Source organism: Balaenoptera acutorostrata, chromosome 16 (genome assembly GCF_949987535.1).
Source record: "Balaenoptera acutorostrata chromosome 16, mBalAcu1.1, whole genome shotgun sequence".
NCBI lineage: Eukaryota > Metazoa > Chordata > Mammalia > Artiodactyla > Balaenopteridae > Balaenoptera > Balaenoptera acutorostrata.
Genome location: NC_080079.1, coordinates 35420455 through 35439361, shown reverse-complemented (window position 1 = coordinate 35439361; position 18907 = coordinate 35420455). Strand labels below are relative to the sequence as shown.

The 18907-nt window shown below is 37.0% G+C and overlaps 1 protein-coding gene across 2 annotated transcripts in view; it reads left to right on the top strand.

Annotated features, from left to right (window-relative positions):
• The window catches only part of MARCHF5 (membrane associated ring-CH-type finger 5), a 54265-nt gene that overhangs the window by 4401 nt on the left and 30957 nt on the right, over positions 1-18907 (top strand). For both annotated transcript variants that reach the window (XM_057530632.1, XM_057530633.1), the window contains exon 2: positions 13302-13504. In XM_057530632.1, the coding sequence (XP_057386615.1) occupies positions 13302-13504 (203 nt within the window). The remainder of the gene's footprint in view (positions 1-13301; positions 13505-18907) is intronic.

Here is an 18907-nt window from a genome sequence, read left to right as displayed (position 1 = left end):
GTACATCCTTTTAGAGGCTATAGAGTGTTCTGATAGGAACATGCTATATTATCTTCTTATTTATATAACCATCTCTAGTTTCCATTAAAGCAGCTTCTCCTTCTCTGAAGCATATTTTCCCCAATCATATCACTATCCCATTTTGACATTTACAGAACAATACCTAGAATTAAAAAACATTAACAATTAGTTGTATTTGCTTCCATCTCTATGTAAAAAGTGGAAACATTACAGATAAAGTCCCCTTTGGCCACTATCCCCAGTCCCATATCTTCTCCCCATCCCCACTCCACTATCATAAATGGGTTTATGTTCTTCCAGTCTTTGTTTAATGCTTTTATATATACCATATGTAATTCATAGTTTTGTTCTTGTTTCTAAAATTTAAATATATCAATCTACAATTGACTTTTTAAAATATTGAGTTCTGTGATATACAGCAATTAAAGAGAATATATATATAATCCATTGTATTAACTTACCATTGTTTTTCTTTCTAAATCCGTTTCCCTGTTTGTGACATTTATATTCTTATTTTCTCCTTATTGTCTCTTGTTGTAATTTGATTTTCATCCACCTTTCTTGTCCGTAGCTCTACTAAAAGTATACTGAAGGTTACCAATAATTTCTTACTCGGTAAACCTAATGACTTTTTTTCTTGGTCTTCATGTCCTTGACATATATGTAGTGGAGATGAAACTGGTGACCACCACCCCCTAACTTCTTGAAACTGTGTTCTAGTCTACCACACTATTTGTCTTTTCCTTTTTTCCCCTCTTATGTATCACCTTACCGTTACTCTCTTCAGTCAGTTAAGTATGGTTCAATCCTCAGCACTTATCATTCTTCTCTGAAAAGTATACCTGCTTACTATCTCACTATCACCTTTATTTGAGTGACTTCCAGATTTATGTCTCTATTCCTGACCTCTTTCCCACATTTTAGTGTCTGCATTCTAGCTGCCCAGTAGACATTTCCATTTGTGTATAAAGAGTATTATGGGGCTTCCCTGGTGGCGCAGTGGTTGAGAATCTGCCTGCCGATGCAGGGGACACGGGTTCGAGCCCTGGTCTGGGAAGATCCCACATGCCGCGGAGCAACTAGGCCCGTGAGCCACAATTACTGAGCCTGCGCGTCTGGAGCCTGTGCTCCGTAACAAGAGAGGCCGCGATAATGAGAGGCCCGCACACCGCGATGAAGAGTGGCCCCCACTTGCCGCAACTAGAGAAGAGGTCTTGCACAGAAACGAAGACCCAACACAGCCATAAATAAATAAATAAATAAACAAACACACCCAAAAGTTAAAAAAAAAAAAGAGAGTATTACTAGCGCCTTAACGTATCTAAAACTAAACTACTGCTATTTCCCTGGCGTTTACTTATCTTGACTTCCCAATTTTGGCCTTTGATAGGACCATTCTTCTAGTCTACCAGCCATAAAACCTACATCTTTTTTTTCTTTTTTGCTTTTTTCCTCCAAATCCACTTGCTTATCAGATACTATAGATTCTTCTTTCTCTGACTCCAGTTTTTCTCTTCCAGTTTGACTTACAGAGTGGTACCAGAATTTCCCAGTTTGACTTAACAGAGTGGTACCAGAATTGGCCAAGGCACAATTATCATGGCGTTTCCATACTTTAAAACCTGTCAGTCTCTACATCACCTATAGGATAAATTCTAAACTTTCAAGGCCCTGGTGAAGAGGCTTAGCTCTATTAATCCAATCCAGCCCCAACCTTCCTTAACCATACTCTTCTGCACTGCACTTCATTGTCCTCTGGATATATCCTGCTGTACGTCTTCTTATTTTTGCTTTAGATGACTTCCTCCCTTTTGACACCTGGCTAACTCTGACCCATCTTTAGAATTCAGCTCAAGTATCACCTTGAAGCATTACACAGCTCCTTCAGGCAGAGTGAGTTACTTCTTCCTGTATTTCCATAGAACCTTTATGCATTCATTTTAGTACATCACACTGTATGGTGATTTTTTTTTTAATGCACCTATCCCAAGTCTCAGAGCCTTCCACACATACCCTTTACCACCACCACCATGCACATTCAAGTGTAAGTTCACTGAGAACAGGAACTGATCCCTATCCCATTCCCCCAGAAGGGGAAAGTACATTGGAGACACTGTTGAATCATGGTGTCTGTCTTTTCACTATTTATGACATATCAGTGCCTAGAATAATCTTGCTGAAGCACCAAATATTTATTTGCTCAAAACCTTTTGTATTTTCTTAATTGCTTATTAAGCTTAAGTTCAAATTCTTTAACCTGGCCTTCAGGACCCTCCATAATCATATTTATTGTGCTCTCTATTATGCTTAAGACAGTGAGTATATGGCTGGCACCAGCTACCTTCTTAAAGCTTTGCTTCTGTTTAAGAATGAGTTCATAGGGCTTCCCTGGTGGCGCAGTGGGTGAGAGTCTGCCTGCCAGTGCAGGGGACGCAGGTTCGAGCCCTGGTCTGGGAGGATCCCACGTGCCGCGGAGCAACTGGGCCCGTGAGCCACAATTGCTGAGCCTGCGCGTCTGGAGCCTGTGCTCCGCAACAAGAGAGGCCGCGATAATGAGAGGCCCGCGCATCGCGATGAAGAGTGGACCCCACTTGCCACAACTAGAGAAAGCCCTTGCACAGAAACAAAGACCCAACACAGCCATAAATAAATTAAAAAAAAAAAAAAAAAAAGAATGAGTTCATAAAGTATATATGTTTTGCCCAGGCCAAACTGATTGACTCACTGTCCTGTGTTCTTTTCAGCATCTTGTCTTTCAAAATTCTACCCACTCTTCAAGACCCAGTTTAGTTTCTGCCTCTTTTATAAAGCTTTTCTGACCATTTCAGCCAGAAGTATTTCCCCCCTTCTCCAGACTCCTGTAGCAGTTCTTTACAGGCCACACGTACATACATGCCTCCCAACTCTTTACATGCCATAGTTCATAAGATGAGAGATGGTAACATTTATATGGCACATTGGAGTACACTGGCAGGGGTTTAGATCTCTAGTGAAAGCTCCTGATGGCTGCTTAAAAGTACCCTAGCAAAAAGGAAACACATAATTATTTGTACTGGCTATAATTTCCTTAGAAATGAGAAATGGAAAATTTTCTCAGAATACACTATCCATATGGCAGCATGGTGCAGTGAAAAAAGTTGATGTTTTTGGTGTTTTTTTTTTTTTTTTAATTTTTTTTTTTTTTATTGGGATATAATTTACAAAAAAGCTCGTATTTTAGAGTTGAGGCCTAGGTTGCATCCATGCCTTTCTACTTAACCATGAGGCCTTGGGCAGACTGTTTAACCGTTCTGGGCTTTTGTTTCCTTATTTATTTAAGGCAGAAATAATTATGTTTGCAGAGTTTGTGAAGATCAGAGACAAAGAGCATGGCATGAATATTTGCTTAGTAAATGATTGCTTTCATTGTGGGTTATTTCCCTTTCCCTTTTTTGTAATGTGTCATAATTGTTGTAGCTCTTTGATGAATCCAGATACTTTAACTTCTATTCCACTTGGCTGGACAGACATATAAAGGGATGTTTAGTTTGTTTTTTTTTTAATAAATTTTTAAAATTTATTTATTTATTTTTATTTTTGGCTGCCTTGGGTCTTTTCTCTAGTTGCGGCGAGCGGGGGCTACTCTTCGTTGCGGTCCCCAGGCTTCTCATTGGGTGGCTTCTCTTGTTGCAGAGCACGGGCTCTAGGCACGCGGGCTTCAGTAGTTGTGGCACTTGGGCTCAGTAGTTGTGGCTCGCGGGCTCTAGAGCACAGGCTCAGTAGTTGTGGCACACAGGCTTCGTTGCTCCACGGCATGTGGGATCTTCCCGGACCAGGGCTGGAACCCGTGTCCCCTGCACTGGCAGGCAGATTCTTAACCACTGCGCCACCAGGGAAGTCCTGGATTTTTAGTCTTCTTGATGGTATAGTTCCTGTTTAAGAATACATGGGATGTGACACTTTTAATCCTGAGACAAAGCAAGCAGTTTGCAGTTTTTTCCATTGTTAAATTTAGGCATTCCTTGCATTAACCAGAGCATGGTTCTCTAAGCATCTTCTGGATTAAGGACATGTTCTCTTTCCTTAAAACATTCATGGAAATACATTGGTAAGGCACCATATAGAATACAAAAACAACAATTTAAAGCTTGTTTCATTGCTCTCACTCCTGTATTCTGGAACTCTTCTATTCTGCTTCCCTCCAGTTTTCATCAAAGTGATCATAGGCAGGAGCCTATGATTTTCCAGATCTTTCTAATAATCCACTATAAACACCTACAGTATGAGTCTGCAAAGGTAGACTTTACTGCCAACTGTTTTATTAGATAACCATACCTATCTTGCTTAGTTAATTTATGTGCCAGTGAGAAACTATTCTATTGATGTTTCCTCCTCTTTTTTTCCATATACTTTTAAAATAATTAACTTAATCATATAAACTGGTTTAGTCACAAATGAACCCTGTGAAGTGAGGTTACCTTTGTCATCCATCCTTTCCCAACTGGTTTGTAATATCTAGCTTTATTTTAAAACCTTTCTGCTCCAACCACATTGGTTTTATCATTGTCCATGACCATATGCTCATATCTATCTCTAAGGTTGTTTATGCTGTTATTCTTACTTCAGATACCCTTATTCTTTTCATTCCCCAATTGCCATCTCATTTGTAGTTCTTCCTTTTCATGAAACCTTCTCAGCTGTTTCATCCTGTGTTTTTTATGGTCATCATCACGTTTCTGTATTACCTTTGGTCACCAACATTTCTTGGCACTCAGTGTTTTGTGTGGTTGTTTTTATGTGATCCTTCTACGCATATATTTGTTCCTTAATTAGATTGTAAGTTCCTTAAATGTATTTCTTCTGGCATCAAATAGTGAACATACTAAGTACGTTCAAGTTAATTTAGGGGGAGATCTTGAATACTCTTTGATTTAAGGCAAATTAGATGTATATTCCTTTAACTGTTTATAAATTTTACTGTTGAGAAGGATTTATATCAATAATTGGAAAAAAGTTATAATTTTAATTTAAGATCACATAGAAGTAAATGATTTTTTTTATAAAGAGTGGCATGTCATACATACAGATTAGTGACATTACGAGTACCAGTAAGGCCATACATTTATTTTAAGGAATAAGTAATATTCTTTAGAATTGTCTAGTTTAGTTCTTTTTTCATGTCTTCATATTATAATAGTGATTTGTTCTTTGATCTCTGAACCAATCATGATAATTCCCAGATCTCCCTTTACTCTGTAACCTAATGAGCACTAACTTGGCTGGTGGAAAGGTGTGGAAGTAAATTGTGAGTGTGTATTATCAGCAAGCAGGCGGCATTTAGAGAACCTAGTGGAAGGAAAAGAAGGGTGGGAGAAAATGAATTGAGGATTTGAATAAATATCTTAAGCAGTGGTGTTGGCCTATTGAACAATTGGGGGATGATCAGGAATCCAGGACCTTTTCCACTGAATACCAGGGTGCCAGACAGAACTGCTGTATGTGCTAATTTAGGTAAGAAAATGCATCCATAAAAATCTAGGCATAGATGTAAAGTTGACACCATCTTTCTCATCTCTATCGGTGCCATTATTGCTACTGTTCATTTGGTGGTTATGTATGTGCCAGGCAATTCTTAAGCAGTTTCATGATCACTTGTTTAATCCCTTACAATAGAGAATCTTTTTTTAAAATTTATTTAATTGAAGTATAGTTGATTTACAATGTTGTGTTAATTTCTGCTGTACAGCAAAGTGACTCAGCCACACACCTATATACATTCTCCTTCGTATTCTTCTTCTCTGTGGCTTATCACAGGACACTGAACATAGTTCCCTGTGGTATACAGTAGGACCTTGTTGTTTATCCATTCTATATATATTTGTTTGCATCTGCTCATCCCAAACTCCCAATCCATCCCTCCCCCCTTGGCAACCACAAGTCTGTTCTCTATGTCTGTGAGTCTGTTTCTGTTTCATAGATAAGTTCATTTGTGTCCTATTTTAGATTCCCCATGTAAGTGATATCATATGGTATTTGTCTTTCACTTTCTGACGTACTTCACTAAGTATGATAATCTCTAGGTCCATCCATGTTGCTGCAAATGGCATTATTTCATTTTTTTATGGCTGAGGAGTATTCCTGTGTGTGCGTGTGTGTGTGTGTGTGTGTGTGTGTACACCACATCTTCTTTATCCATTCATCTGTCGGTAGACATTTAGGTTGTTTCCATGTCTTGGCTATGGTGAATAGTGCTGCTGTGAACTCAGGGGTGCATGCATCTTTTTGAATTATGGTTTTATCTGGATATATGCCCAGGAGTGGGATTGCTGGATAATATGACAACTCTATTTTTAGTTTTTTGAGGAACCCCTATACTGTTTTCCATAGTGGATGTACCAATTTACAATTCCCCCAACAGTGTAGGAGGGTTCTACAATAGGGAATTTTAACATAAGACCTTTTTTATGCTGAGAACTCCTTTGGAAGTTTAGTTAAGCTTGTGGGTTCCTTCTCAGAATGTTTTGAAAGAATAAAACAAAATGTACAGGTCAGAAATGGACAAATTACGTTGAAATACAGCTACCAAAATATTAAAAATCTGACATGGTAATATGAGCTTTAAAACAAATACAAGATCTATTACTGGTGGGTCTGATAATTTCAAGTTACCAGTGGGTTAAATGTTATTTTGAGATCAGCACAGCTGTAATATGAAAATTTCTGGTCACTGTACTAATTTCTAATTGCTGTATGCTAATATTACTATGATTTGTTTATTCATCATTGAAGGAAAACTGAATTTTATTTAGAGTTTAGTGAAAATAAAGGTATAATTATTTTTTTTCCCATCCAAATTTACCAATCCCGTAAATTTTTCATGGACCTCAGGTTAAGAACCCCTGCATTACAAAAACTCTGAAAGAGATTGTCATTAAACCTAAAATAAGTGCTAAGCAGGAATTTGAACTCAGGCATCCCAAGTTCTTTAACCAGTTAGAATATCCTGAACTCACAAAATCTTTTCCCCAGATTTAGCTAGCTTTTTTCCTTAGAAAAAAGGATCTCAAGCATTTTGCTTACTATTTAAACTAAAAACCAAATAGCTTAAAAATGTTTACACTGAATATAAAATAAAATTTCATTTTTGTATTATGGTGAGTTGAGGAAACTTACAAAGGGAAAAAGGAAAGAAGAATGGCCAGAGTAGAGGTTCTCAAACTTCAGGTATCATGATCACCTGAAGGGTTTGTTAAAATACCAAATACCACGTTGGTGATTCCTCAGAAAAGTTAAAAATAGAATTACCATGTGACCCAGCAATTTCACTTCTGGGTATATATCCAAAAAGAATTAAAAACAGGATCTCAAAGAGATATTTGTACACCCATGTTCGTAACAGTATTATTCACAATAGCTAAAACTTGGAAGCAACCTTAGTATTTAAGACCAATGAATGGATAAGCAAAATGTGGTATATATACATACAATGGAATACTATTCAGCCTCAAAAAAGGAAGGATATCCTGCAATATGCTACAATGTGGATGAACCTTGAAGACATAGAAAGACAAATACTGGATGATTCCTCTTATATGAGGTACTTAGAGTAGTCAAAATTATAAAGACAGAAGGTATAAGGGTGGCTGTCAGGGGCTTGGGAGAGAGGACATTGGAGAGTTGTTTAATAAGTATAGAGTTTGTTTTATAAGATGAAGAGTTATGGGGATGGTTGGTGGTGATGGTAGCACAACAGTGTAAATGTATTTAATACCACTGAACTATACACTTAAAAATGGTTAAGATGGCAAATTTTATGTTACATATTTTACCACAATAAAAAAAGAAGAATTTTTAAAGAAATTTAAAATAAATAAATTTTTTAAATGTAGTGTTGGGTCCCATCCTCAGAGTTTCTGATTCTGCAGGTCTGGGGTGGGACCTGAAAATTTGCATTTCTAGCAAGTTCTCAGATGATGCTTCTGCGTCACACTGAACACTGCTGAGAGATTGGAGGATTGAAGAGAAGAAGGGGAGGAAATGACTCAAAGAGAAACTCTTAATTAGAATTTTATCAAATTACAACCTCTTCTTAGGTGTGGACTTTGAAAGGTTTTTGGCTTTGTCCTTTGAAATGGCAAATAGCCAGTTCTCACCTTTTAAGGGTATTAAAATTGCCATCCTATAAACTATAACATTAAAATATGTAATAATGTAGAATTATAGTTAAATTGATCCTGCAATGCAAATATTATAGCATTGTCAGTAAGAATTTTTAATTTCAAAATGTTTGGTTTTATCTTTGTTGGCTGTTTTTAATCTAAGAAATGACCTGATCCAGTAGCCAGAATCAGGAGCTTATTTTTGCCCTGTGTGAGAAATAGAAAAACTTGCAAGACTTAAAGTACTTGCAGTGGAAATTAGATTTATTTAAGCCTTTTCAGCTCAAGTTGCGGTCAGTAGGAAACAAAGCCATTGACAAAAAATAGTGTCCTTATAAAAGCTGTTTAAGAGTCTACATTATATGATTGTTCAGGGCTATCCCTTATATCCAGTTTCTCACAATCTGTAACAAGATTGTTTGGGTTGTATCTGATAGGAATCTGCCCCAAACTGGTTAAACCAAAAAAAAAAAAAAAATCTGTGGGTTTATGTAAGTGAACAGTGCAAGGGTATATTTAGCTTTAAGCACAGCTTGATACATGTCTCAAACGAAGTCATCAGTTTCTATCTTTCAGCTTCCTTTGGATTCTTTAGGCTCCACATTGTGGCTCTCCTGGCAGCAGAGCCTCACACCCTCATTTAGCTTCACACTTTTCCTGCCTTCAGGCTCAGTGGAAAAGAAAGTCTGTGTACCAACTTTCCCAGCAAAAATTCTGAAGTTCACTCTAATGAAACTAGCTTTATGGGCCCAGCCTCCCAACAACTGTAATCTAGGACATGGGATACTCCCTTAAACCAATCTAAGGATTACTCTTCCTGGAGTTGGGGATGTGGGACTAACTGCCTAAATAAACCACATACATGGCTGATGTTGGAGGGAAGAGTGGTTTTCCTTAAAAAGTATGGTATACTTTTTGTCCCTAAAAAAGAGAACGTGTGCTGTACATTAAACCACAAGCTTCTACTCTCTCCTCTATTCTAAGATCTTGAGAAACTCTAAACCCATCATTTTCAAACAACCTCTTTTCTCCTTAAATGGAAGGAGGTGGGGAATTGGGGAATAAATAGCTGAAATAGAATTCATCAAGGAGGGAGTAGGGGATGGGGAAGCAAAGGGGGAAGGCATAATTTTAAGACCTTCTTAGGTGATATTCCTGGTCAGCCTATTAGAAGTTTTTTTTTAAATGAGGGAAGAGAAGATTCCTATACATACTTTGTTCCCTCCCCTCATTTCCAGCCCTGAAGACTAATAACTGTCTTACAGGCTGTCTGCCTAAAAACATTCATGTGACCATTTTTATATGCTTTAATTTCCCATGTACCTGGCCCTTATTTCACAGACTAATATTCTTTCCATATTACGTAGATTAAACTCATATACCTAGTAAGGTAGTAAATCAGTTAATAAATTCTTTAGAACCTAACATTTTCTGTACTGTTACTTATATTAAAAATATTTAGTCATCAGAAGCAATTATTTCTACCTTAAGTAAATCCAGTAATTATCCCTTTCACACAGTCTGCTTTCTCCAATCTGTTTGCTTTTTTTTACCTGCCATTTTTCTACACCAGCGGTTCCCAAACTTTATTGAATATTGGGATCACCTTGAGAGCTTGTTAAATCACAGATTGGTAGGCCCTCTTCCTCTAGAGTTTCTTATTTACTAGATCTGGAGTAGAGCCAGAGAATTTGCAAGTTCCCTAGTGATCCTGAACTACTGGTCCTGAGACCTTTGTTTTGAGAATCCCTGCAATAAAATCACTTGCCCCTGCTAATTTCTGCTATCACTCCTCCCTGAAACCTTTTCTGATCTATCCAAATTGATCCTTCCTTCTTCTTAAAATGGATGTACCTATGGTAATTTCACTGGAACCTTAAATCTCTTGTACCTACTGGATGTAGCCCCAATTAAATTATAGGGTTTTCTAGACAGGTACAATCTTCCATTTATTTTGTTTGTGCAACCACATGGAACCAGTGAAACTACATGGAATCAGTGAATGCTCAGTAAATGTTGCTGGCAATTTCTATAATTTTCAGTTGCTTGTTTGTTTTGTACTATTAAGTTAGAAGTCTTCGTTTTATGTAACATTTACTTGTATCTAAATTATAATTTTTAGATGAAGTAATTTGGTGGTGTTATCAGAAGCTTACATATTGTGGGCAATACTATTTGATCTCAGATGACCATCATCAGATGTACTGTTTAGCGATTAGAATAAATAGAAAATGTATGTGGTACGTTGGTAGATGTTGAAAATCAGACTTTTTGAGAGTATTATTATCAATAAGGTTTTTTTTTTTAATATCTCCTCTATAGGATAATTTCAGTTAATCTCTAATGAGCATTAGCTTCAAAATCCAAATTTGTAAGCTGTATACTCACTATCACTATGAATCAAACAATAAAAACAAGGTTATGGGTATTAACACTTCCAATTAGGTTTAACACCTAATAAGTTTTCACTGTAAATCATCGTTCAACTATCTTATCTACCATAGTTGTGAAATTAGAAAAAAATCCGGAAAGTGCCTCTTTTAAATGTTAGTTGAGTACCTTCTAAAAAGTAAAACTGTGTAAGTGTTTATTTAGGGGTGAAGTACACTAATGTCTGAAACTTTGAAATGCATCAAAAAATAAGATTGATGAAAGAATATGTAGTAAAGTACATATGTAGCAAAATGATAAGAATTGTAGAATCTAGGTGTTAAGAATATGGATGTTCACCAAACAGTTTTTCAACTTTTTTCAAAAGTTTGAAATTTTTCCTATTAAATGTTGGGGGAAAATAAACTTATACTTATCCAGAATTTATGGGGATTATAGCTATACAAATATTCCCATTATATTGGTATATGAAGCTGCCATTTATGTAAGTTAAAAACAGATAAATATAGGAAATTTCATTTGCTTCCACCTAGTATTAAGGTTCTTTACATTTTATTTTGTTTTTTCCTGATGACTGGAAATTGGCTTAATTTAAGATTGTTCACCTTAATACTGATTAATTATGCTGGTCTAGATGTACTTAGCTACATATATGTTCCATTGTTGATATGAAAAACTTACAAGAACCTAGAAATCTAGTTTCTAGGTACTCTGCCTATATTTTGTTGCCAAAATATGGTTTTCATTTCCCAGAGGTATACAATTATATTTTTAAAATTACCTTGGTTAAATGGGGAAAATATATACTAACACCTCAGATAACTGGTTTATTTGCTCTGTACTTGTCAATTGAAATTTTATGAAAACTAGGTTGAAACCCAGTCAAATCATGGATAGTGATGATGGTTGCCAGTGTGAATGACTTAGTGCTACTGAATTGCAATCTTAAAAATGGTTAAAGTAGTAAATTTTATGTTATGTATATTTTACCACAATAAAATTTTAAAAAATAAGGAGGTGGAGGAGGAGGCATTTCTGGATAACCGTAAGATAGCACAAGGGCCCAGACAGCTTGGCTGAGGTGGGTCAGAGGGTCAAGCATGCTCAAACAAATGCTACCTACTTCCAATTTTTACCTAGGTAGGTCAAATGAAATCTGACTGAATTTGAAAGCTGAGTAAAAGCACAATTTTGGATATTGTTGCCACGTATTCGGTTCAGTTTTTTTTTTCCCTATTCTAATTGCGAAGTTTTAATTGGAGCACACAATTAAAATTCATATTGTTATACAGACTGGAGACCTCACCCATATATAGTACCTGACTATATAGTCCTTCCCACTGAGCATAGTTAAGCTAGTTGTTCTGACAGAAGCCACTTATCTAATTAAGTGAAATGTGCACAGTAGGTGACAAGCTTTAATTAGCAGTTTCCTATTGTGCAGTCAAACTTTAAGGGTAGTAGAGGGGAGTGAATGGTGTCATTGAGTTAAACTGTATTTGCCCTAATGGAAATCGGTCTCAAAACTTGTGTTAACTGAGAGGAAAAAAAAAAAAGGAATTGCAACCTAATTCCACAAGAACAAATTAGAGTTCATGAAGTATCCTCAAAAGCAAAATGGGGAAATGTTTAAACATTAACCATCTCAATAGAATTTTTTAAAATATAGGCATCCCTGACTTGACTTTTAGATTTAGAATATAATAAATATAATTTAATTCCCACAAAAAAGGAAAACCAATCATACCTATAATGGAAACATGTAGGCCCAAATTTATCATATTACTATCCTAAAACAATTTATCCTGATATCATCTCTTCTTCCCTTTGTGCTTTTTAATTTAATCATCTTTCTCTCTTACAGTCATACTTTACCAGAAAGAGAAATGAGTGGGGTTTTTTTCTGTCTCAGTTGAAAACTGAATGAGACCATATGTGAAATCATTTATGTAATACTTTAGTTTTGCAAGTTCAAGAGGTTAAGAGGTTAATGTTGTTGAAATGGGAGATACACTGAATTTCACATATTCCTATATTTACCACTCCTTGAAGAATTATTAGGTCATATAAAAGCAGCTTGAGGATTGTCTGTTTGCATTCTGGTTCATTAGAGAAGATGAAGAATTACTAGAAAGATGGACTTCCCTGGTGGCACAGTGGTTAAGAGTCTGCCTGCCAGTGCAGGAGACACGGGTTCAAGCCCTGGTCCAGGAAGATCCCACATGCCGTGGAGCAACTAAAGCCTGTGTGCCACAACTACTGAGCCTGTGCTCTAGAGCCCACGAGCCACAACTACTGAGCCTGCGAGCCACAACTACTGAAGCCCGCACACCTAGAGCCCATGCTTTGCAACAAGAGAAGCCACTGCAATGAGAAGCCCGTGCACCGCAATGAAGAGTAGCCCCGCTCACTGCAACTAGAGAAAGCCCACGTGCAGAAACAAAGACCAGTGCCGCCAAAAACTAATTAATTTTTTTAAAAAAACGTTAATATACTAGAAAGATGGAGGAATTTATATAAAAACAAAATTCAGAAAACACAAGATTCCACAGAAGAATACAAGGAAAAACAGAAAAAGAAGAAACTACTCTACTGGAAATGTGTTGGTTGTTTTTCTCCTCAGTCTTTTAATGTAGAATTAAAAGTTCCTATAATATAACATAGTAGGCTCATCCCATTAAGTGAGAGCTGCAGTGAAGAGGAGGCTGGGGTGTTAATGATAATGTCATTATTTTCTCTTTTAATTTACAGAAGTTGCTGGGTGTGTTTTGCCACTGATGAAGATGATAGAACAGCTGAATGGGTGAGACCATGCAGATGCAGAGGATCTACAAAATGGGTTCACCAGGCTTGTCTGCAGCGCTGGGTGGATGAAAAACAAAGAGGAAACAGTACAGCCAGAGTGGCATGTCCCCAGTGCAATGCTGAATACTTAATAGTTTTTCCAAAGTTGGGTAAGAAGATCCTTAAAACCAACACAGATATATATATATATATATATAATGTTATAATATATGACTCTATGATCCTAGGCTGATTTTTAAGTGACTCATGTCTTTGCTTTTTTGTGAATTTCTGTATTCCATTTCTGTTGTCTTCTCTCTAAATGTCAGATATTTGTTTTGCTAACAGTTTACATTATCCTTAATATATCCCCAGATCTATCCATTTGTCTGTGTATTCAATGTTTTCATTTGGTTGAGTGGATAAAGAACTTGGATATCTAATTGTGTGGGTAAAATCAAGTTAACAAAACTATAATAAAAGGCTGACTAAAGAGCCTCATTCTCTGGAAACCATTGGTGTGGGAGAAAGAAAACAATAGTGTGTTCTTTCTAACACTTATTTTTCTTAATTCTTCTATTAAGGAATAAAAGGGAAATTAAATATTTAATAAAAGACAGTGTTTAGAATCCAATTTATATGGCTGTCTTTCATGAAAACTACTTTCCTTTTTCTGTGAGTTGGCAGGCAAGGAATAACCAATGGTCTTTGAGAATGAGGCTAGCATTGAAACAAGTGTAGCGGATTGTTTAAAGGAAGCTATAACTAAGGCTGATATTTAGTTAGCATGTTCCCTTACATCCATGTGATTATGAACTGGTGTCATTCTCTTTGTTTGGTGTTTATGCCATGCCAGTTGTTCAACATTTTTAATGTCACACTTGACTATAATCAAGAGGTGAGGTATATGAAAGCAGTTTGGGTTTTGGGAAGGTCAAGGAAAAAATGACTTTGTGGAGGAATAGAGTTCAAGGAGAAACTGGAAATAGTTATTAGATTTTTTTTTTCTAGGTGCTATACATATTGAAATCAGACCTTTCTTTAAAAAAATAAGGCAACATAAGTGCAGATGATGAAGTGCTTTTCTAATGTGAGAAGATTAATAATAAGGGCAAACAAAATTTCCATAGCTGTCTATATTTTTCTAACATAATGCATAGGAAGAAGCGATAGCTTTCTATGAAAGAAAAATAGTGTAGTAGAGAAAGTAGCATTTCTCAGACATTTAGAATTTGTGGACCACACTGACAGGTCTTTTTTGTTGTTGTTGTTTTTAATTAATTAATTTATTTATTTTTGCCTGTGTTGGGTCTTTGTTGCTGCGTACGGGCTTTCTCTAGTTGCAGCAAGCGGGGGCTACTCTTTGTTGCGGTGTGCAGGCTTCTCATTATGGTGGCTTGTCTTGTTGCGGAGCATGGGCTCTAGGCGCGAGGGCTTCAGTAGTTGCGGCACACAGGCTCAGTAGTTGTGGCTCACGGGCTCTAGAGTGCAGGCTCAGGAGTTGCAGCACATGGGCTTAGTTGCTCCATGGCATGTGGGATCTTCCCGGACCAGGGCTTGAACCCGTGTCCCCTGCATTGGCAGGCAGATTCTTAACCACTGTGCCACCAGGGAAGTCCCACTCATGGGTCTTTTAAACATCATGAAAAGCGATTACTGCTGTAGTCTTTCACCACATTGATATCTGGCTCACTAAAGTCAAAGTTACAGTTTCCTATTTAACTGTTTCTTTTCCTACTTCTTAGTTCTGCTAAATCAGATAATCCCACTTTTCAACTATAGGTTGTTGGGAATAGCAGCAAGTACAGGATGATTCTTTTAGATGTTTTAGATATTCAGATGGATGGGTACAAAAATTATTGCAAGAATTCTCACTGAAAACTACCTGCAATATCTGATGAAGCACTGAGTTGACAAATGTATGGCACTCAGCAATGAAGTTGAATATTTCAGTTTGGAAGGTGGCAGTGGATAAATCTGTCCTTCTGGTTGTATTTCAGTTCTAGGAAACATGTTTTTAGGTCTAGTGTGGTAATTGAATACATTTTTTAAGTATACTAATGATAAGACACTGATTTCATTCTACAACAAGGAAAGAAAATGGCTACATGTTGGAAATGTCAAACTCTTTGCTTAAGCTACGTGTATCATGATTTGGTCTTCGTATTTTATCATTAAGAACTGTTATTTCACCCTCATATGATAGGTTCAAGCTATTCACTATACTGAATATCACAGAGATCTGCCACTTGAGTAAGCCACAGATAATCAGAAATTTTTTACTGACCTTATTGGTGTCATGGGAAAAAAAATGTATATACTTCATTTAAATAGTTTTTGTTAGCATCTTTCCTCCTGACAAGATAGGAAAGCAGAGTGTTGTATTTGCTTCTTTTTTCCTGACCTAACATGCTGAAGATACCTGCTCAGGGACTGCAGTTTGAATATTATATTCACAATTTTCCATGCAATCTTTAACAGACTCAATAGAAGACTTACTGTCAAATGTCAGGTGTTGTCTGTAAATGAAGCCATGTGTGAATTGACTTCCAGGTGCTGTACTCTTCCTTGCTACACACATGACTAGTGCTTTTGGCCATATTGATCCTAGTGTACATTTTCAAGTCAAGGTTCAAAGATAATTGTTGGTTAAAGGAAAATCCCTTCTCTAAAGCATGTTTTCATTGATAATCAGAACTGTTTGTATTTCATAATTTACATATTATGTACATACCAAGAGTTGATTCATATTCTGAATACTAGTGGTTTCTTGTAGCCATGAAACAAAATATTTAAGAGCATACATCTGTGATACTAACTGTTCTTACTCACTGAATACCACACCTAACATTATGTAATTAATGTCCAGTAGTGTCATCTGATACAGAAACATACCAGTAAATTGTTTTCTTTCTGAGCATATTTGTCATTAATTTTGCAGCTGACCTTAGTTATACCTGTTTTTGTTAAAATAACTTAAAGTTTCTTCACAGTTTTTTTTTTTTTTTTTAAAGGATTTTCTTATTTATTTATTTATTTATTTATTTTTGGCTGTGTTGGGTCTTCGGTTCGTGCGAGGGCTTTCTCCAGTTGCGGCAAGCGGGGGCCACTCTTCATCGCGGTGCGGGGACCGCCCTTCATCGCGGTGCGCGGGCCTTTCTCTATCGCGGCCCCTCCCGTCGCGGGGCACAGGCTCCAGACGCGCAGGCTCAGCAATTGTGGCTCACGGGCCCAGCCGCTCCGCGGCATGTGGGATCCTCCCAGACCAGGGCTCGAACCCGTGTCCCCTGCATTAGCAGGCAGACTCTCAACCACTGCGCCACCAGGGAAGCCCCTCTTCGCAGTTTTTAATCTTTGCTTTCAATGACAAAATTCACAATGCAGGTTTTGATTGGTTTACTAGAGTGGCTGAAAATTATATGAATGCTTCAGTGGCTTCTTATCCCTGTTTTATAATGTTTCAGTCCCTGTTTAAAAATGTATTATACTTTGATTGGAACAAGGAGGTCCCCCAGTGTAAACTAATAACTTGTAATTCCACTGGTCATAGCCCATTGTAAGATCCTACTGTTTTCACTCTATAAGATCATACTATTTATCATTTATGACATTCTGAGTCAAATGTGTTTTTATCACTTTTACTCTTCAGTGAGTACTTTTGAGGCATTGATACATTTTCCTAATTGGGGATTTAACACAGTGATAAGACAACAACAAAATATATATTTAACCAATGTAAACAACTCATGATGTCAAAGTTTGTTAGCTGAAACAAACAGTCCCCTCTTAACTATCCTTGTAAAGCATGTGTGACCCTTGGAACATAACAATTAAGAAGCTAAAGGAATTTCCTTGAAAGTCATAATTAATCTTTTCAATTTATGAAATGTTTGTGATCAAAGCTTTTATCACTTTTTTTTTTAATCAAACTGTCTATAGTAAACCAGTTAATTGATTGCCAGGGACCACCGTTGGTCCCCAGACGACACTTAGGAGACACTGGCCAGAAGAAGGAATGAAAGACAAGAGAAAAGATGCAGAGAGGAAGAGGTGATGGTTAACATTCTATGAGATGATCTCTGTGTAGCAGGTATTAAAAAAGAGTTTTCATATGGATTTAGACTCAGTCTGTCTGGCTAACTGGCCAAGTCTGCATCTTTTCTGGTACTTAGTGGTGGCCAGAATGGAAGGATGGTGGCAAGTGTGTGTTCTTAATTGTCAATAGGGAATATACTGTGAATATATCCTCCTATTCATCCCATCCTCCTCCCTAAACCCTGGCAACCAATGATCTTTTTACTGTCTTCATAGTCTTGCCTTTTTCAGAATGTCATATAGCTGGAATCATACAGTATGTAGCCTTTTCAGATTGGTTTCTTTCACTTAGTAAATATATTTAAAGTTTCTCCATGTCTTTCATGGCTTGATAGTTCATTTCTTGTTAATACTGAATCATATCCCATTGTCTGGACATACCACAGCTTATTTATCCATTCTCCTACTGAAGGGCATCTTGTTGCTTCCAGGTTTTGGCAGTTACAAATAAAGTTGCAGTACACATCTGTGTGCAAGTTTTTGTCTGGACATATATTTTCAACTTATTTAGGTTAATAACAAGGAGCGTAAATTGCTGGATCATATGGTAAGAGTATGTTTAGTTTTGTAAGAAACTACCAAATTGTCTTTCAGAGTGGCTGTACATTTTGCATTCCGACCAGCAGTAAGTTCCTGTTGCTCTATATCCTTGCAGCATTTGCTTTTGTCAGTGTTTTGGATTTAGCCATTTATATCTCATTGTTTTATTTTTTATTTATTTATTTATTTTTAAAATTTATTTATTAATTTTTGGCTGCATTGGGTCTTTGTTGCTGCACGTGGGTTTTCTCTTGTTGTGGCAAGCGGGGGCTACTCTTTGTGGTGTGAGGGCTTCAGTAGTGTGGCACGCAGTCTCAGTAGTTGTGGTTCACAGGCTCTAGAGCTCAGGCTCAGTAGTTGTGGCGCACGGGCTTAGTTGCTCCATGGCATGTGGGATCTTCCCGGACCATGGCTCAAACCCGTGTCCCCTGCGTTGGCAGGCGGATTCTTAACCACTGCACCACCAGTTTTAATTTGCTATTCCCTAATAACATAGATGTTGAGTGTCTTTTCATATGCTTATTAAGAGTCTTATGTCCTTCTCACACCTGTCAGAATGGTCATCATCAAAAAATCTACAAACACCCAGGAATGCAAGGATTCTTCAATATATGCAAATCAATCAATTTGATACACCATATTAACAAATTGAAGGAGAAAAACCATATGATCATCTCAATAGATGCAGAGAAAGCTTTCAACAAAATTCAACACTCATTTATGATAAAAACCCTGCAGAAAGTAGGCATAGAGGGAACTTTCCTCAACATAATAAAGGCCATATATGACAAACCCACAGCCAACATCGTCCTCGGTGAAAAACTGAAACCATTTCCACGAAGATCAGGAACAAGACAAGGTTGCCCACTCTCACCACTATTATTCAACATAGTTTTGGAAGTTTTAGCCACAGCAATCAGAGAAGAAAAAGAAATAAA